Source organism: Artibeus jamaicensis, unplaced genomic scaffold, assembly GCF_021234435.1.
Source record: "Artibeus jamaicensis isolate MK-2021 breed Jamaican fruit bat unplaced genomic scaffold, CSHL_Jam_final contig_467, whole genome shotgun sequence".
In the NCBI taxonomy this organism is placed as follows: Eukaryota; Metazoa; Chordata; class Mammalia; order Chiroptera; family Phyllostomidae; genus Artibeus; species Artibeus jamaicensis.
Window position 1 is genome coordinate 8,992,123 of NW_026521845.1, and position 16,681 is coordinate 9,008,803.

The following is a 16,681-nucleotide window of genomic DNA, read 5'->3' on the forward strand; positions in this document are numbered from 1 at the left end:
CTTTCGTGACCTGAGTCTCTCCCCCTTCCTGGATGACTGTTGCGTCTGCTTCTGGAAATGTCCAGCCTCCACTTCGGACCTTCCTGCTGACTGTCAGGCTGCCGTGTCTGGCAACATAACCCCCAAGTGCCCATCAATTCGCAGCCTCGAAAACCTGTTCCTCTCAGTAAGGATGGGCACTGCTTCTTCCTTTTCATTAACAAAGAGCTCGTGGTCGCCTGGTGTGCGTGCTCGTGCACACATTTCACCCCTGTGGACTCTGGCCATTGTTTTACCGCTTTCTGCACTTCCCCTGGGACACTCCCGTGGTCCTATCGTGCCAGGATCCTTCTTGTTTTCAACTGTGTAATGCTCTACGCAGCTGGTCCCTTCTGCTCCTGACTTTATTTCATGAATGGTGACATGAAAATGGTCATCCCTGCAGGCGACAGTACCAGACACATGTGGAAACACTGCTTCCTGTCCTTTTTCAAGAGTTCTGGCACTTTTGAGTGTTACCTGGAGGAATTAATCAATATAACCTGTACAGGACAGCTGTGTACATCTTCTCTTTTTCTGTTTCCTTCTCTTTTCTATAACTTACTGTAATATGGTATACACTATGTTTAAGATAAAATACGCTGTTTTTTCATCACCACGCTCTGAGAGCAAGCAGCTAAGTATGAACATTACCCTAATGTACATGATTAATTCTATATGCATCACCATGAAGTAAATATATATAACCGTAGTCCCAAACTGCTTGATGGCATTTTTTTTAAATCGAGATCATTCAGTGAATAACATATGTATGGCAACCCCATTGATAGAATTTAATTGAAAATTTTTAAGGCATTAGCAGCCTTATGGTAGAAACATTTTATTTATAAAGAATTGTTATTTTAGGGCCCTGGCTGGTGTAGCTCAGTGGATTGAGCGTGGGCCTGCGAACCAGACAATCGCGGTTCGATTCCCAGTCAGGGCACATGCCAGGGTTGCAAGCCGGTTCCCTGCAGTCCAGTTCCCAGCAGGGGACGCACGAAAGGCAACCATACATTGATGTTTCTCTCCCTCTCTCCTTCCCTTCCCCTCTAAAGATAAATAAATAAAATCTTTAAAAAAAAAAAAAAGAATTGTTATTTTAAAAAATCAGTTTTCAAATTACAAAAATAATCCACTTTATTGCTAAGAATCAAGGCTTACAATATTTATACTCTGCTCACCATTTTATGGCTTCTTATGAAGTTTTTCATTTGATTAATGTTTGAAAGAGTGCTAATGGAAAAGAATTTTATTAACTTTAAATGGGACATAGGCTGCCACCCACTATCACATTCTACTGTATGTTGTCAGGATAAATGCCAGCAGGGTTTTTACTGGTTTGTAAAAATAAATAAACTGTTGGTCACTATTTTTAAAACTGATGAGCTTGACATGCTTGCCTCTGTCTCTTTACTAGATTAGCAAATGTTCCTTCCATAGATGAGCAAATGCCCAACTCTCTATAATTTTTATAGGACTTCCAAATCAGTTATGAGTCAACAAGGCAACATTTATCACCCATTAGTGTCAGAGCCTAAAACTAAAACATAATATATATGTTTTTTCTTCAGGGTCTTCCTTTTAAATAAATACCAAAGTCTGAATAACTTCAAACTCGAATTTACTAATATTCATTTAAAACTACATTAACATATTTTCATTGTAATTATGACATGATTATATGAATGATCACCAGCTTTTAAATATTATGTTAACAGTAACTGTGAGAAATAAGGTACTTGGCTTTTAATTTTGGGGGTGGAAAAATAAAGGTTGTGTTAAAAATCAGCCGTTGAAAATGGCCAAGTTGGTACCAAGGTGCCAGTGAGCAAGGCCAAGCATGTGCAGGAAATACTCACGATGATTTGACAATGACTCACATTCATGATTCTGCGCCAACTCACGAGGCGAGGACGACACTGAAGTGGAGACTAATGAGGCTCAGGCTCCTCGGGCCTGCGGTCCCTGCGGTCCCTGTGGTCCCTGTCTCTGGGGGGTCCCTTGTCGTCACTTTACTATGAGTATTTTCTCTGCCCACTCATTGTAGCAAACAAGGCCAGCTGATCTGGTCAATGTTATAGAGCCCTATTATTCCAAAAGGTCTCACATAGGGCTTTTTTTTGGGGGGGGGGGGCCTTTTTTGATACTTTCAAAAGCAGCTGGGCTACAGAATTGAGGAGAGGTGCAACATCAGTCGCTGGTTACATGAGACTGCTCTGTTGGAATCAAAGTGCCCTCCCACCCTTTGGCTGTGATGTTCAGAGTGCTAAGGCTTACAGACAGATGCATCTCTTTCCTCTTCGTTCAGAACAAAATTTAACCTCTGAGACATTTTCGGATTTTATTGAGAGTTAAGCTCTTACCTCTGACAACATGAGTGATCGAGTGACCAGCATCCCTGGGTCCCAAGCCCCCTTATTTCATTGTAACCTGCACAGCAGCCCTAGGAAGCGTGGAGCGTCCACTGTGGAAGGACAGAAGTCAAGACTGGGAGGCCTTCGGGAACTGTCCAGAGCCACGCAGCTGCTGGGAGCAGCATCAGGATCTGAGCCCCGCTCTGTGGTCTGAAAGCTCACGCACCTCACTGACGCTAACTGAACAGCAATACGATAAACATAAGAAATACATTCTTCTGAACCACATTTTTTTCAAATCTACAATTTACCAATTTGTTTCTTCTGTATAAAAATATTTAATGTGTGTGCCTGCCTTGATATGACTAGAAAAAAATATGAGTTTAAATATTTTTGAATTCACCTCCAACACCAAGAATTATGCCTTGATTGTTGCAACAGAGAAAGAGAATTTAACATGAAGTAACACCATTGTGTTCATTTGTAAATAACATATTGCAGCCAACTGTTTCTTAATTGCTCAGACTGTTGACAAATAATCCGGCCCTGCTGCTCAGCACAGACAATTTGCTTTGGATGAGACTAAGCAATTCAAACAGCACTAATGGCAGTGAAATTCTTTTCTATGAATCCCCGTGTGCTGTAGGGGAGCAAACCCCTGTGTAAGAGGGCAAGGCACTCATCCCTGATTTTCCTGACCACCTATGACCTGGGCTCAAGTTGTTACAGTCCAATGAGTTTTGATTGAATAAAAAGAGGTAAAGTTGCATTGGGGGTTGAAAAAAAATACATGCATTTCATTCCTTTACTATTTATTGTCCTGTCCTAAAAGTGTTGATTTTACATTTTTAATTAAAAGATGGGACAGATACAAAAGCCTCACTTAAAACAGTATTTTGATGAGATAAGTTATGGTCCCAAAGGGTGATTTGCTGCAGTGGAGTTTTGTGTGTTAATGTAGACACGCTCGTCTCTCCTGAAAAGAAGCCAAGACGTCAGAAAGTCTTCCCTGTATCAGGGGATTGGCGGTAACATGATGTCATTGTATTGATGATTTTATGGCGTTAGAATGAACATCAAATGAAACAATGTATTCCCGAGGATTACTCGGGAGGCTGCTGAGTCTGTAACATTTTGTACATTTGGTTGGAAGGCACCATTCTGCCCCGTCACTGCCTACGTATCCTTGAACGATTTCGACTGAAGACAGCATTTCTCTGAATTTTTCATTAAACCAGACGTCTTGAAATATGAATTCCTTTTATGTTTCTGTGAGTTTTGGCTAAAAGAACCCCAGTGAATAAATCATACAATACTGCGTGTCACCAGCACTTGTGAATATTTCTGCTTTGTTATTCTATTCTCAGCAGAGCGCCATTGACTGTCCAACTCAGCGGAGAGCGTTTTATGGTCATGTATCTCCATTAGCTCCTACTTTGACTGCCATAGATTTTTCTGGTTAGGCCTGCATTATGTATTAGGAAGCCTAGCTCTTCAATACAAAGTTTGATTTCATTTTTCTAAGCCCAGAGCTCTTATTATGTATTATGTATCAAGATTCTTATCTTTTATATGTAAAAATAGGCCGCACTGTCTTTGTGTAACTGAAATGTATGCCATCTTTTTTTTCTCTCGATTCACAGATAGCATATTGTGCTCTGAAGATGAATGTCTACAATGCAATGGCTGTCAGGGTAAATATTTCTTCACTTGTTAAACAAATGAAAAGTCAATTGTGCCTGGAATTCGCTTTTAATAAAATGAGCAAGCCAGAATAATGCAAATTTGATTGATATGCTAATGGTAAAGAGAGAACAGAGTACATAGTTAAAAAGTTAGCTGTCCTAAATAATCCTGGCAGTATTAGAAATTAGAGTAAAATGTAAAACATGTAATTATCAATGCTTATGTTTTAGAATGTTAAATATCTCTGAGCCATAGCTGGGGAAAGACTGTAAATATTAATGAAGCAGTATATTAGTTCCCATGTCACAGAGAATATTGTGATAAATAGATGAACACGGTTCTGGAATATAAGATTCCAGCCCAATACAAATCAATTAGAAATCATTCACATGATTTAACAGTAATAAAGTCAGTTTCCAGCTTAGAAGTTTTATTTCTATCATTTCTATGTTCATCTTTATGTGTTATTCTCCTAATGGAAAGCTGAACTTCGTGATTATGGGGCCAGCTTGTTTTTGCACAGATTTTGGGAATGGGCACAGCAAAAATACTTTTTCTTGTCTCAGACAATATGGTAATAGCTTAAGTTGCGAAACCATTATAAATGGAGAAGGTGCTTAAGCAAATTTCATTAGTGTCCTGAAAATCTACATTTCCTTATTATATTTTCTTTCATGAATCTGCCAGTTCTGCTAATCGTGGATTTCACGTGGGGTGAAAAAGCCTTCTGAAAGACCCGTGGGGCACTATGGCAGGTGAATCGACATTGTAGTGACTGCTTTCCCTGCTTCGGGAAGGGTGCTTCCTCGGCAGGTGTGAGCACACCTGGACTCTGGTCTTCTGTGTCTCTCTGTCCATCGCTATGCTCTGTAGTTTAAAGGACAGGGAATCAAGAGGAACAAGTAGGTCTTGCTTCTTTCCCAGAGCCCCAGGCACAGACTCCAGCTGCAGCAGGAGTAGTATTGGCCTTTCCTAGTAATATAGTAATATATTAATACAGGAGAACAGTTTGGTTTTTCTCTCATGTCCAGATGGCTGCAGTCTGGGAGTTTGGGAGGTTTTGATTCTTGAAGTCAGAAGACTTAGCCTCTGAGCCTAAAACAGTATTAGATGCTTTCATCCTGCTTACCTATTGTCAGATGTATCTGCAGAGTCAAAAGCAGTACATGACTGGGCCCCTAAAGCAGCTGATGACCAAGGCTTTAGACATCTTCCTAAGTCACCACAGAGAGCGAGGTTAGAAAAACGCATTCTTTCATTTATTATTTAGCCCCAAACCTTCATTTTGAATTCTAATCTACTTGAATCATTAATATTCCTTTTCCTTAGACTAAGAAACTAAGAAATCCTCATCAGTGCAAGCCACTTGGAAGGCAGAGTGTTTGACTTACTCCAACATTGTAATAAAGCTACATTTCCTAACAGCATTCCCCAAGGTCAATTTATCTTTGATTGATGTCAAGGCCAAAGTTGAAATTGACCTGAGCCTTATGACCCTGGACAATGGCACAGTTTAAAAGATCCTCCCACCCTTTTGTGTTCTGGAAATAGCTTAATGCAAAAAGAACAAAGAAAAATAACATCCAGTGTACTAACTTTTGTACCATAGGGGGCCCAGTAGGAGACAAAAGAAGGGAAAACCTATTTGAAGAAATAATGGCTGAAAACTTCCCTCCCTGGCAAAAGAAACGATGGACATGCAAGTCCATGAAGCAAAAAGACTCAGACCACGCCACACACACACATACACGCACAAAGGGGAATATCACTCAGCCGTGAAAAGGAATGAAATCTTGTCAGTTGTGACAACATGTATAGGCCTAGAGGATATTATGCGAAATGAAATAAGTCAGAGAAAGACAAATACTAAAAAACTAAACAAATGAGCAAATAAAACACTCTGATACAAAAAAAAACCTGATAGTTGTGAAAAGGGTGGGGGGATGGGCAAAAAGGTGAAGAGGATTAAGAGATACAAACTTAGAGTTATAACATAAGCCACAATGCGGGGGGGGGGGGGGGGGTCAAGTACAGCAGAGGGAGTACAACCAATGACACCACCGTGACCTTGTGCGGTGATGGGTAGATACTGGACTTTTTGTGGTGATTATGTTGTAAGGTATACAAATGTCAGATCACTGTGTCGCCCACGTGAAACTCATATAATGTATTAAGTTAAAAAGAGCTTTGCAGTCCAGGATGAAAATAAAAGCTTCTTCCCCACCTACCTTAGATAAGAGGCACAGACATGTCCCTTTTTTACCTGTGGCAGGGCCAGACACAGCCCCTGCCACCCAAGGTTCCATTCTTCACCTCCTAGGCAATTAGCTGAACTGCTTGCCCCCACAGGTCAGCTGGAAAAACATGCTCCTTAACCGAACTGTGGTTAAGCGTCTCTCCTTCCCCCAGGCCCCTGAGGTTCAGCCAGCAGGAAGCATGACCTGAGTACCTCCTCCTGAGAGCAGATGCCTTCGGGGTCGAACCCGGAGCTCTTCCTATCTGTTATACTGCCCTTTTACTCCACTTCTCTGCCCAGGTCCTCTCTAGCCTCTTCTCATATCTTCCTGTAAAAGAAGAAACATTTTGGTCTAATTCTTGGAATTCTTGACATGCTAGCAGATGTCGTGGTCCAGTCGTCCTCTCCACTGCAGTAGTCCGCCGCCGTCACCCAGCCCTCCTCCCTGGCCAGAGTCCTTCCAGCAAAGCCTCTCCTTCCCCTGTGTGGGTCTGTCACTTATCCGACACATTCCCGGAGAGAAGGGTAGAGGTCGGAATGATCCACTGCAGACGTTCAGGCATTTCCATGAGGCCACATGCAGTACGTAAATGCTACTCCGGGAAATTTGTAACAGAAACACTTCTCTAGCGAAGATGTTTGAAAACTTCCTGCAGAGGCTTGGATGAGTTAACTTGGTGATAGACTGTGTTCCTTTGCGAGGAGTCAGGAGTGAGGCTCACGTGCGTGGAGCCCAGAGCGACCGCCTAACAGTGGTTAACACTCGATGTCAGTTGATCCCAGTCACCAGAACCGAAGCCCTTTGGAAGTGGACTTGGATAGATTTCTTTGTAAGTGGATTTTTGTAAGACGGTGCTCTGAAAACCTTGCTCTCCAAAGAGACCAGTGTGCGGGCCACCTACCTGGATGGCGAGCACATTTGCAGAGCACAGACATAATCGGATACCAGCAGCTGAAAGTTCCTTTCTCCAGTCCGCAGCTTCGCCATTCCACTTCATAAGCTCCCAGGCAACTCTGGTCGCATTAACTACCCTTTAGCTGACCTCAGTGTGGGTGGTTGGGAGTGTCGGAGAGGAAGAATTTCTAAGAGTAACAGAAGAAATCTGTTACATCCAGATAGATCTATGTGGACCCAAACCATAAGTAGGACCTTCACATGCAATAGGAAAGAAACACACTCCTGTTTTAATTCGCTTCATAGACTGAACCAATTGCATATTATGTATTCACTGTTGACTCCTTTCTCGAAAAATTATATTTCATCTTCAAGGAGGCTAGGGGAACATTTCCAAAAGAGAGGACTTTTGAAAGTTTATTTTTAGCCTATCCATTTCTAAGTAGATGTCATTTTTATAATGAGCACATTACGGGTTGTGATTTTTAATGTTGCAGATATTCATATTCTGACTTGCTGCGTTTACTTTTTAAAGGGTCACCTTTTCTCTAAAGACTTTACGATCCCCCTACCCATGTGGAATTGTTCGCTCTCTCTTTTTATGTCTTCATTTTACCATCGACATGCTTCTGTTATAGACCTGTAACATTTTATTATCCTTCCTAATTTACATGCCTGTATCCAACCCACACACACACTGTAAGTCTCTTGGGGCCTGGGGCCTATCTTCTTAGTCTTTGTATCTACTTTCTTGGCTTGTAGTAAGTGGTTAAATAGATGTCCCCAAATAAATCAATAAATGTTGGCTCTATCTTCTTAGGGCTCTGGATCTGTGTAGAAAATGATGAATTTCTAAAAATTAACCAAACTTCTAACATGAATTATCCATCTTCTTTTGTTTCCCACTTGTTTCTCAGATATTTAAAAATATGAGAAATGATTACATGCTGGCTTTCATTAAAAATGTTAAATTTATCAGATATATAAGGCTCCATCTCAGCCTCCTAAATTATTCACAATCCTATTTTTTATATTTATAAAGCTAGGAAGGACTTGTATTTAGAATAATGACTCCAAGATTAGGTAAAGATAAATAGGTAAAATAATTCATGAAAAAATATTGTCAATCTCTTATATACCAGGCAATATGTTAGGTTCTAGGGATACAAAATCCACAGAATGGATAAGACACAGTCTCATTCACACAGAAAAAGATATGCCGAAATATTAGCCTCAGAAATGGAGGGGAAGGGACCATCTGGATAACCAGGAACGTTTGCCTGGTGATGGCCAGAGACTTAAATGTTCTATCACTGTGCCAAATAGTGTATGTTCCTCCCTTTGACTCCTCCCAGTACCAAATCATTGTGAAGCAGTTAGATACGTTTGTAGAAGAACAAAGTGAGGAGTCAGGTAGAATGAACAAACAATAGTAAAGAGAAGAAACTGCACATGGAACAATTATCCAGAATATCTTCTACCAGCCAAAAATATCTAGTTAAGATATATATCCACACACACACACGCATATGTATGCAGTGACACCTAGGATGAAAACTTGGATATTAGTATTTTTTTCACCATCTTATCTTCGAAAATTTAGGAAACCCACTTTTCTGTGTTCCCTGTATAGTCTGCAGGAGTTAAGCATTCTAATTTTTTTAAGTGTAATTATGAATAAGGGTTCTACTCATATGCTGTCATATACATTTGGAGCAGCCTGACTAGGTAGTTATTAATGAATTTGTCATCCAGTCTTCATCTTAATTTTAGGTGAGAGGGCATTATCTTTCTCTCTTTTGATAACATTAAGGTTCCTATGAATTTTGAAGGATAAAAGTAAACCCAGTACAGGGAAGATCTCTTTCCACGAGCAGATAACTTTGATAAATCAAGGTTTTGCCATTTGTTTTAGTGCCTAAACTAAACATTATTTATAAGACCACTTACATTTTGATGTTACTTAATGAGGAATATGCATCATTGATTTGACTAGCTGAAGAGGTCATTTGGAAGTTGCCTGTTAACAAGCTGTAATCTGCTGAGCACACGATGACTTTGTTTAATATTATCTATTCAGAGCTGATCAATGACAATCATTGTTTTATACCAATCACTGCTGAAAGTTGCTAATTACTTTGAAGGACACAAATACTTGCCTTTTTTCTCTTTTGTTGGAAGTCGCAACCTCTTCACCTTAAAATTAAGAAGAAAGATTGTTGGCAAAAGTCACCCTGCCTCTTAAAAGTACTTTTATTAAAAATTAAAAGTTTATTCGCTAGAACTGGGAGATCAGCAGGGAATTTAGGCAAAATTCAAGATGTCTGGGCATCGCAGTAATGGAGCTGGGTTTCTGCCCAGGCTCTGCCGGTTGCTATTTGCTGGCTCTGTGTTCTTTACCAAGTTGCTGAACCTCGGTTTCTTCTTCTTTAACGTGGAGCCCCTGCCCCGTCCATAAAGCTCTCCTGGGAACACCTGCGCAGCAAGCCAGCAGGCCACCCTGGCACGTTCAGGGAGCACAGGCAATTCTAGATCCTTCTCTCCCCCTGACGGCAGTGCCTTCCCCCCACTCGAATGCTCAGTTTTTTCCAGCTCTCTGTACTCACCTCTGACAAAGCCACTTAAAGATTGATTGATTATACTTTAATGAGGGTGAGTTTTAATTCGTTAACCATCACTTACTTATTATGCGCTTTAATACCCAATTGTGAATAAAAAGATTTGTCTTGGAAAGGAGTTTTATCCTGCCTTCGGAGAGATGTCTAGGCAGTTAGGCTATGAGAGGGCTCCCCGAGGGCCCCCCACTGCCAGCTCCCTGGGCGTGGGGAGGAGCCCTCTCCGCCGGCCTCCGTAGGTGGCGCCCCTCCCAGTGGCACAGATTTCTCAGCGGGTTCCAGTTTTCGTTCATTCAGTGTCCTTTGCTTTAGCTCGATCTCACCACAAATCGCCACCTCGCTTCTTTCCTCCTCTACACTCCTGCATGCCTCTTCCACGTTTTGTGCTGCGCAGTCTTACAGAGAATGCAGTGCTGTTTTTGAGTGGTACGTGGCCTCTCCTTTGGCACTATGTGATATCCTAAAACTTTACCGTGTATCCTGAGCCACCACGATTCCTGAGGATGGATTTTTCTGTCAGTATCTTTGTTTACAAGTATTCTCTTTAATACAGCTGTTCCTGTGCACGCAAGAAGAGTATGTGAGACATTTGAAGCTACCCAGTCAACTGTACAACCTTAGGCAACTATTTAACCTAAGTGTCCATCTCCTCTTGTGTTACATGAGGCTAATAATAATTCCTCCCTCAGAATAATACTACAGTGATTAAATTAGGTGAATCAGGACAATATTCACTTATTTGCATTCATGATTTATATATGTATACATATTCCAAATGATTATTAGTTTTTCATTAGCAAAGTGGTTTGTATTAATTCCTCTCTTTGTTTGTTAGTTTCTTAGTTGTAATATGATTTTGGTTAAATTAGAAGGTGATTATTTCTAAATTGAGTATATAAGTTAAAAATTAATTTTTCTTTATTTAAAGAATTAATTTCTAAAATAAGATTATTTGAAAAATATTTGGAAAGATATCTACAGTGTTGTTACATTAGCTTCCTATTCTACTTAATTTTACTTTCTAGAATTATTGTCTCTAATTTAATCGTTCTTGCAAGCTGTTTGCATATCTTAAATTATTTTTCATCATATTAAAACATTCCTTTAAGATCTTCCCATTTAATATCTCAGATTGTAAAATGTCCTTTAAGTGGCCATATTTTAAAACAAAAGTAGAAGATCAGAATTTAAGTAAAACATCTTTTCTTGTTTATTCTTTTTTTATTTTTATTGCTTATATATATATTTTTAATTTATTTTTTTAAATTGATTATGCCATTACAGTTGTTCTATTCCCCCTTTATTCCCCTCCACCCTACCCCTCATCCCCACCATTACCCCCCCTTTAGTTTATGTCCATGTGTCTCAAGTCCTTTAGGTTCTATATTTCCCATGCTATTCTTGCCCCCCCATCTATTTTCTATCTACTGTCTATGCTACTTATTTTCTGTACCTTCTCCCCCCATCTCCTCCTCCCACTCCCCTGTTGCTAACCCTCCTTGAGATCTTCATTTCTATGTTTCCACTCCTGATCTAGCTGTCCTTTTAGTTTGCTTTCGTTTTAGGTGTGGTTGTTAATAACTGTGAGTTTGCTGTCCTTTCACTGTTCATGTTTCTTTAACTTCTTTTTCTTAGATAAGTCCCTTTAACATTTCATATAATAAGGGCTTGGTGATGATGAACTCCTTGAATTTGATCTTATCTGAGAAGTACCTTATCTGTCCTTCCATTTTAAATGAAAGTTTTGCTGGATAGAGCAATCTTGGTTGTAGGTCTTTAGATTTCATGACTTGGAATATTTCTTTCCAGCCCCTTCTTGCTTGTAAGGTCTCTTTTGAGAAATCTGCTGACAGTCTGATGGGGACTCCTTTGTAGGTGATTGTCCCCTTAGCTCTTGCTGCTTCTAGGATTCTCTCCTTCATTTTAATTTTGGCTAATGTAATTATGATGTGCCTTGGTGTGTTTCTTCTTGAGTCCAACTTTTTTGGTACTCTCTGAGCTTCTTGGATTTCTTGGAAGTCTATTTCCTTTGCCAGATTGGGGGAAATTTTCTTTTATTATTTGTTCAAATAAGTTTTCCACTGGTGGCTGTGCCTTTTCCCCTTCTGGTACCCCTATAATTCGGATATTGGAGCGTTTAAAGATGTCCTGGAGGTTCCTAAGACTCTCCTCATTTCTTTGAATTCTTGCTTCTTGACTCTTTTCTGTTTGGTCATTATTTGCTTTCTTCTGGTCCACTCCATTGATTTGAGTCCCAGTTTCCTTTTCATCGCTATGGGTTTCCTGTGGAATTCCATTCATTTCCATTAGTTTAGCCTTCATATGTTTCTCTAATTTGTGGCTATAATCAACCAGATCTGTGAGGATCCTGATGACCAGTGTTTTAAACTGTGCGTCTGAGAGTTTTGCTATTTCTTCGTCGCTTAGATTTATCTCTGGGGCTTTGAGGTCTTCCTGCGACATTTTTGGTCTGTTCTGGCCCTTTAAGTGGGAGAAGCTGCGCCTAGGACTCCCAGGTCGCTGGGTTGTGACGCTGTATGTGGGGGCGTGGTCAGAGCGGGGAAATGGCGGCGCCCTCTACCCACCGCAGCCGGTCCAACCGCCCACTCCCTCGCCTGTCTGCTGGCGCGCAGATAGGCGACCACAGTCAACACGCAGCACCGCCTCCCCACTGTCTCCTCTGCAGTCGCTCACCTGGTGGGTTGCTCGGTCGCTCACTAGGTCTAATCCTGTGTTTGGAACCCGTGCGTCTGGATTCGCGCGTCTGGATTCCGCGCCTGGGTCCGTCCGACCGGAGTCCTCCTGTGCAATCCCTCACCAAACGCCGGTTTCTCCCCTTACCGGTCGGGCTGAAGAATTTGTTGTTAACGGACTTCTGAAAAGTTCAATTTTCCGTGTTCTGGTTGTGTTTTCTGATGCTAATATTTAGTTGTCCCTAAACTTGGTTGTGTGAGAAGGCACGGCACATCCACCTATACCTCCATCTTGGCGGAAGTCCTCTTCTTGTTTATCCTTATTAGCAGTTTTCTCATCTATAAATAAAATGATAGGAGTATTTATCTTACAGGAATGTTCTGAAGATTAAATTCATAAATACAAGCAAACCTTTAGAATAGTGCCTCTCACATAATAAGAACTCAATAAATGTTAGCTATTGTCATTGTTAAAGTATTAAAAGAGCATGATGAAGATACAAGACATTTTTTAAAAATTGATAGCACCGAATTTAAAAAGCCCTTTTTAAAAATTTATTTCCATGTGACCAAATACAAGCTTCAAGTCAGTTGGTTACATAAAATCAAAAACCTGTTCGGTCGGGAAGTGGCAAAGCAAATGTTTCATCTTTCAGTAGTTCATTTTACATTTAGTATTTGTGAAACAATTATAAATGTTTGGAAATAAATGATATTCTATAAGGATATTTTGTCATTATATATTTTCTAATAAGTCTATGACTTCTCCCTCTGTTTGAAACTATATATACAGTTATATTAGTAGAAAAGCCTTACATCTGATATGAATTATCATTATCACCCATAATTACTTTTACTTTGAAGAACTATTCATGGTGTCACTAAAAGTGTTCACTGGCATATTTTATCTTTTTATGGACCTCGATAGATCCAGAGGTGGTGGCGAGGCTACAGGATCCGAAAACACTGCTTCGATTATATTTACTTGAAGGCATATCTGCGAGCTGTTGAAAGGACCAATGACACAGTTCGGTGAGTGGTATAACCACTAGTCTGCTGGTGAAGAATTTAGGGAAATCACTCAGATGTTGATCATTATTATAATTAGAAGTGATTTCTCAAACTCAGTGATATTTTAGACAGAAATGTATTGATAAGATAGAGATAGAATTCTATTTAACTTAAAATTTATTGTTATATATTTGAATATCTAGTACTCTTTACTATAAATTAGGTTATAGTGTGCCCTGGCTGGTGTAGCTCAGTGGATTGAGCATGGCCTGTGATCCAGAGGATTGTGGTTTGATTCCCAGTCAGGCACATGCCTGGGTTGCAGGCCAGTTCCCAGCAGGGGACGCACAAGAGGCAACCACACATTGATATTTCTCTCCCTCTCTCCTTCCCTTCCCCTCTAAAGATAAATAAATTTAAAAATCTTAAAACATATATTTAAATTAGATTATATTGTGCCTTGGTTCTATGGAAAATGGTTTAGCTTCAGTAAAATTAATTCATTTAAAATAAGTTTACCTATAAAATGATTCTGTTAGATATGAAGCCTTAAGTATCAGCCTCAGGTGTATTTTGAGAAACATGCTCAATAGCAAGAACTTGCATCTCAAACAAAATATCACAGAACATGATACAAAGGATGGCTTGACTGCCAGATTTTGTCCCCTTGAACTCATATGGAAGCTCACTGCCAGTACACAGTGAGCACTTGCTGTATACAAAGTGTTGTGCTAAGGCCTTTATTCTCATTATCGCCTGTGAGTTTCACAACCTGTGCAGTCGATATTATTACCTTCTCCTCAATCCCAAAAGAAATGTTTTAGTTTTGCTTTATTATGTTTAGGACTTCCCTCTAAGTAGTGATTTTCATTAGATCCTTAACTGAGGTAGAAATATTTGTATAGATGTTTGATAAAGAGTGAATAGCTATCTTAAAGTAAGGCTAAGCACAGACTATAGACAATGTACTATTTTCAATTAATTATTCTGTCGAATTCCGTGAAACTCATTCAGAGTCCATATTAAGAGTAACCTCTATATTATATTAATTTTCTTTAATGAAACCCATTTATTTACTTTTGCAAGGTATTATAATGCTACTCAACAAGACCGTTTATTTTTACTCAGAAAATAATTATAAGTTAAAGAGTGGTAGATTTTCCATTTTGATACATGAAAAATATTTGAATCTTAAACAAGTGGCTGTGTTGTAGTCAGGGTCCTCCCTCAGTGGGCTGTGGTGTCATTCATCCCAGTTATTTTTATCATTTGAACACAAAGTAACTTCCCGGGGTGTCCGTGGCGAATCGGCACGGCGAGGCGGGACAGCAGATGAGGCGCAGCCCCGTGAAGCTCTAACACATCACTGGCTGTCGGGTCAGCCTTGTTATGCTGTCCATCCTCATTTAACTATCCCACAAGATCTCTTAATGAAGTTAAGCCCCAAGTTCACTGCAATAATTCCGTGGCAAGAGTTTGTGCAATGTAACAATTCATCACTTGTCAGGAAGGCACTTTTAGTTTATACATTTAATAAGGGCATCCTCAAGCTTGGTTAATTAGAAGTGAACAGTTTGCATATTTACTAAATGCAGAGTGTCATTGCCACCACGGCCTATTGCCTGCATGAATTATTTCTCTATCTGCAATAAACAGCTGGGTAATTATTACCGCCATAATCAGATAAATTCCTTCTGTAAGGCTTTTCTTACATGGCAATTCTTTGAACTCATCCAAAGCTGAGCAAAATTTATGAACTCCAGCAGTGAGGCCACTCTTTCATACTCCGCTGTCCCTGTTCCCTATTCCAAGGACATAAGTGGGGCACTGTAGGTATTGTGTAAACAGGGACAATAAATATGATTGCCTAAAGATAATGCTGCACAAACCCCACTTAAAAAATATAATAGTCTGATCTCACCCAACTAAACAGTAGTGGTTTGGCTTTCTCTAATTGTAGCCAGATGACGGGCTCTTTTAGTAAGGGCTCTCTATGACCTAAAGAAAATAGCATTTTACTTTTCCTTCACCAAATTAGTCTGTAATGTTAACTAACTATACACGTGAATTTTTTTTCTGTTGTATCATTTTATATGTGAAGATACAACAATTACAGCAGTTAATTTAGAGGTATTTAGGTAACTTAGCAGAGTGTCTAACTTAAAATATAGTTGTATTCTTTGCTTTGAAAATAGTCTGTAACTTATCCATGATTAGTAATTAGTGGCATCATCCATATACTGTATTTTTGGACCATAAGACACACCTAGGTTTTAGAGGAGGAAAAAAGGGGAGAAATTTTTTGAAGCAAAAAATGTGGTAAAATATTTACTAACATAAATAATGTAATATTTTACCAATGTAAATATAAACAGAACTCAGCAGCAGCATTAACAACTATTATTCCTCCCAAATTTGAGGAGAAAAAAGTACATCTTGTAGTCCAAAAAATACGGTAATCACTTTCAATTGGAATGATATGAACCATGTGATCAAAGCCTTTTCACATACTCTATGTATTTTTAACAAGAATCCACTACCTTTAATAATTTGCTATTTTCAAAAAAAAATTAAAGCAAAGCATATAAAAAGCAAAAAGAGCTTCATTCCCAAGATAGAACTAATAGAAAGAAAAAGCTTATTATACTGGGTATAATTTCTTTACAAAGGTATTAATTTTTTCCAAGTTTAACTCTGGACACAGTGAATTTCAAGCAGGAAAACACAGGTGATAACTAACGGTGTGATTGACATGTAGTTCGTGAAGGATGTGCCCATGTGGGAATGGAGAAGCCATAACGGTACATCCCACCGAACAGCTTTTCCTCGCACTAATTCTCAAGGAAATCCCACCTGTGAGTCTTTAACAGGAGACACTGAGTGATGCAAAAAGCAGCGACTTGTGTAACTTTTTTTTCGACAGCAAAAAGCTTATCTGAATTTTATGTCCATCTCATTTCTTTTTGTGGAGATGTTTGGGAGGGGAGCAATTGCCAGAGTGTTGCATCAGATTGTTACTGATTTGAATGGAAGGGACAAAAAATATGTTGGCTGGTGGACTCAGCCTTGTGCTTGTCCAATTTGGTGGAATGAATGGGTGGGAAATTTTTCTCTCTCACTTGGCATAACGGATCTTCTGATAGGAGAAGCTGGAAGAGAGTTCCTTCCTA

The 16,681-nt window shown here is 39.6% G+C and overlaps 1 protein-coding gene across 3 annotated transcripts in view; it reads left to right on the forward strand.

Annotated features, from left to right (window-relative positions):
• The window catches only part of SPATA17 (spermatogenesis associated 17), a 189,323-nt gene that overhangs the window by 101,665 nt on the left and 70,977 nt on the right, over positions 1-16,681 (forward strand). For all 3 annotated transcript variants that reach the window (XM_037140644.2, XM_053667293.1, XM_037140645.2), the window contains 2 exons: positions 4,019-4,069; positions 13,429-13,532. In XM_037140644.2, the coding sequence (XP_036996539.2) occupies positions 4,040-4,069; positions 13,429-13,532 (134 nt within the window). In that variant the 5' untranslated portion in view covers positions 4,019-4,039. The remainder of the gene's footprint in view (positions 1-4,018; positions 4,070-13,428; positions 13,533-16,681) is intronic.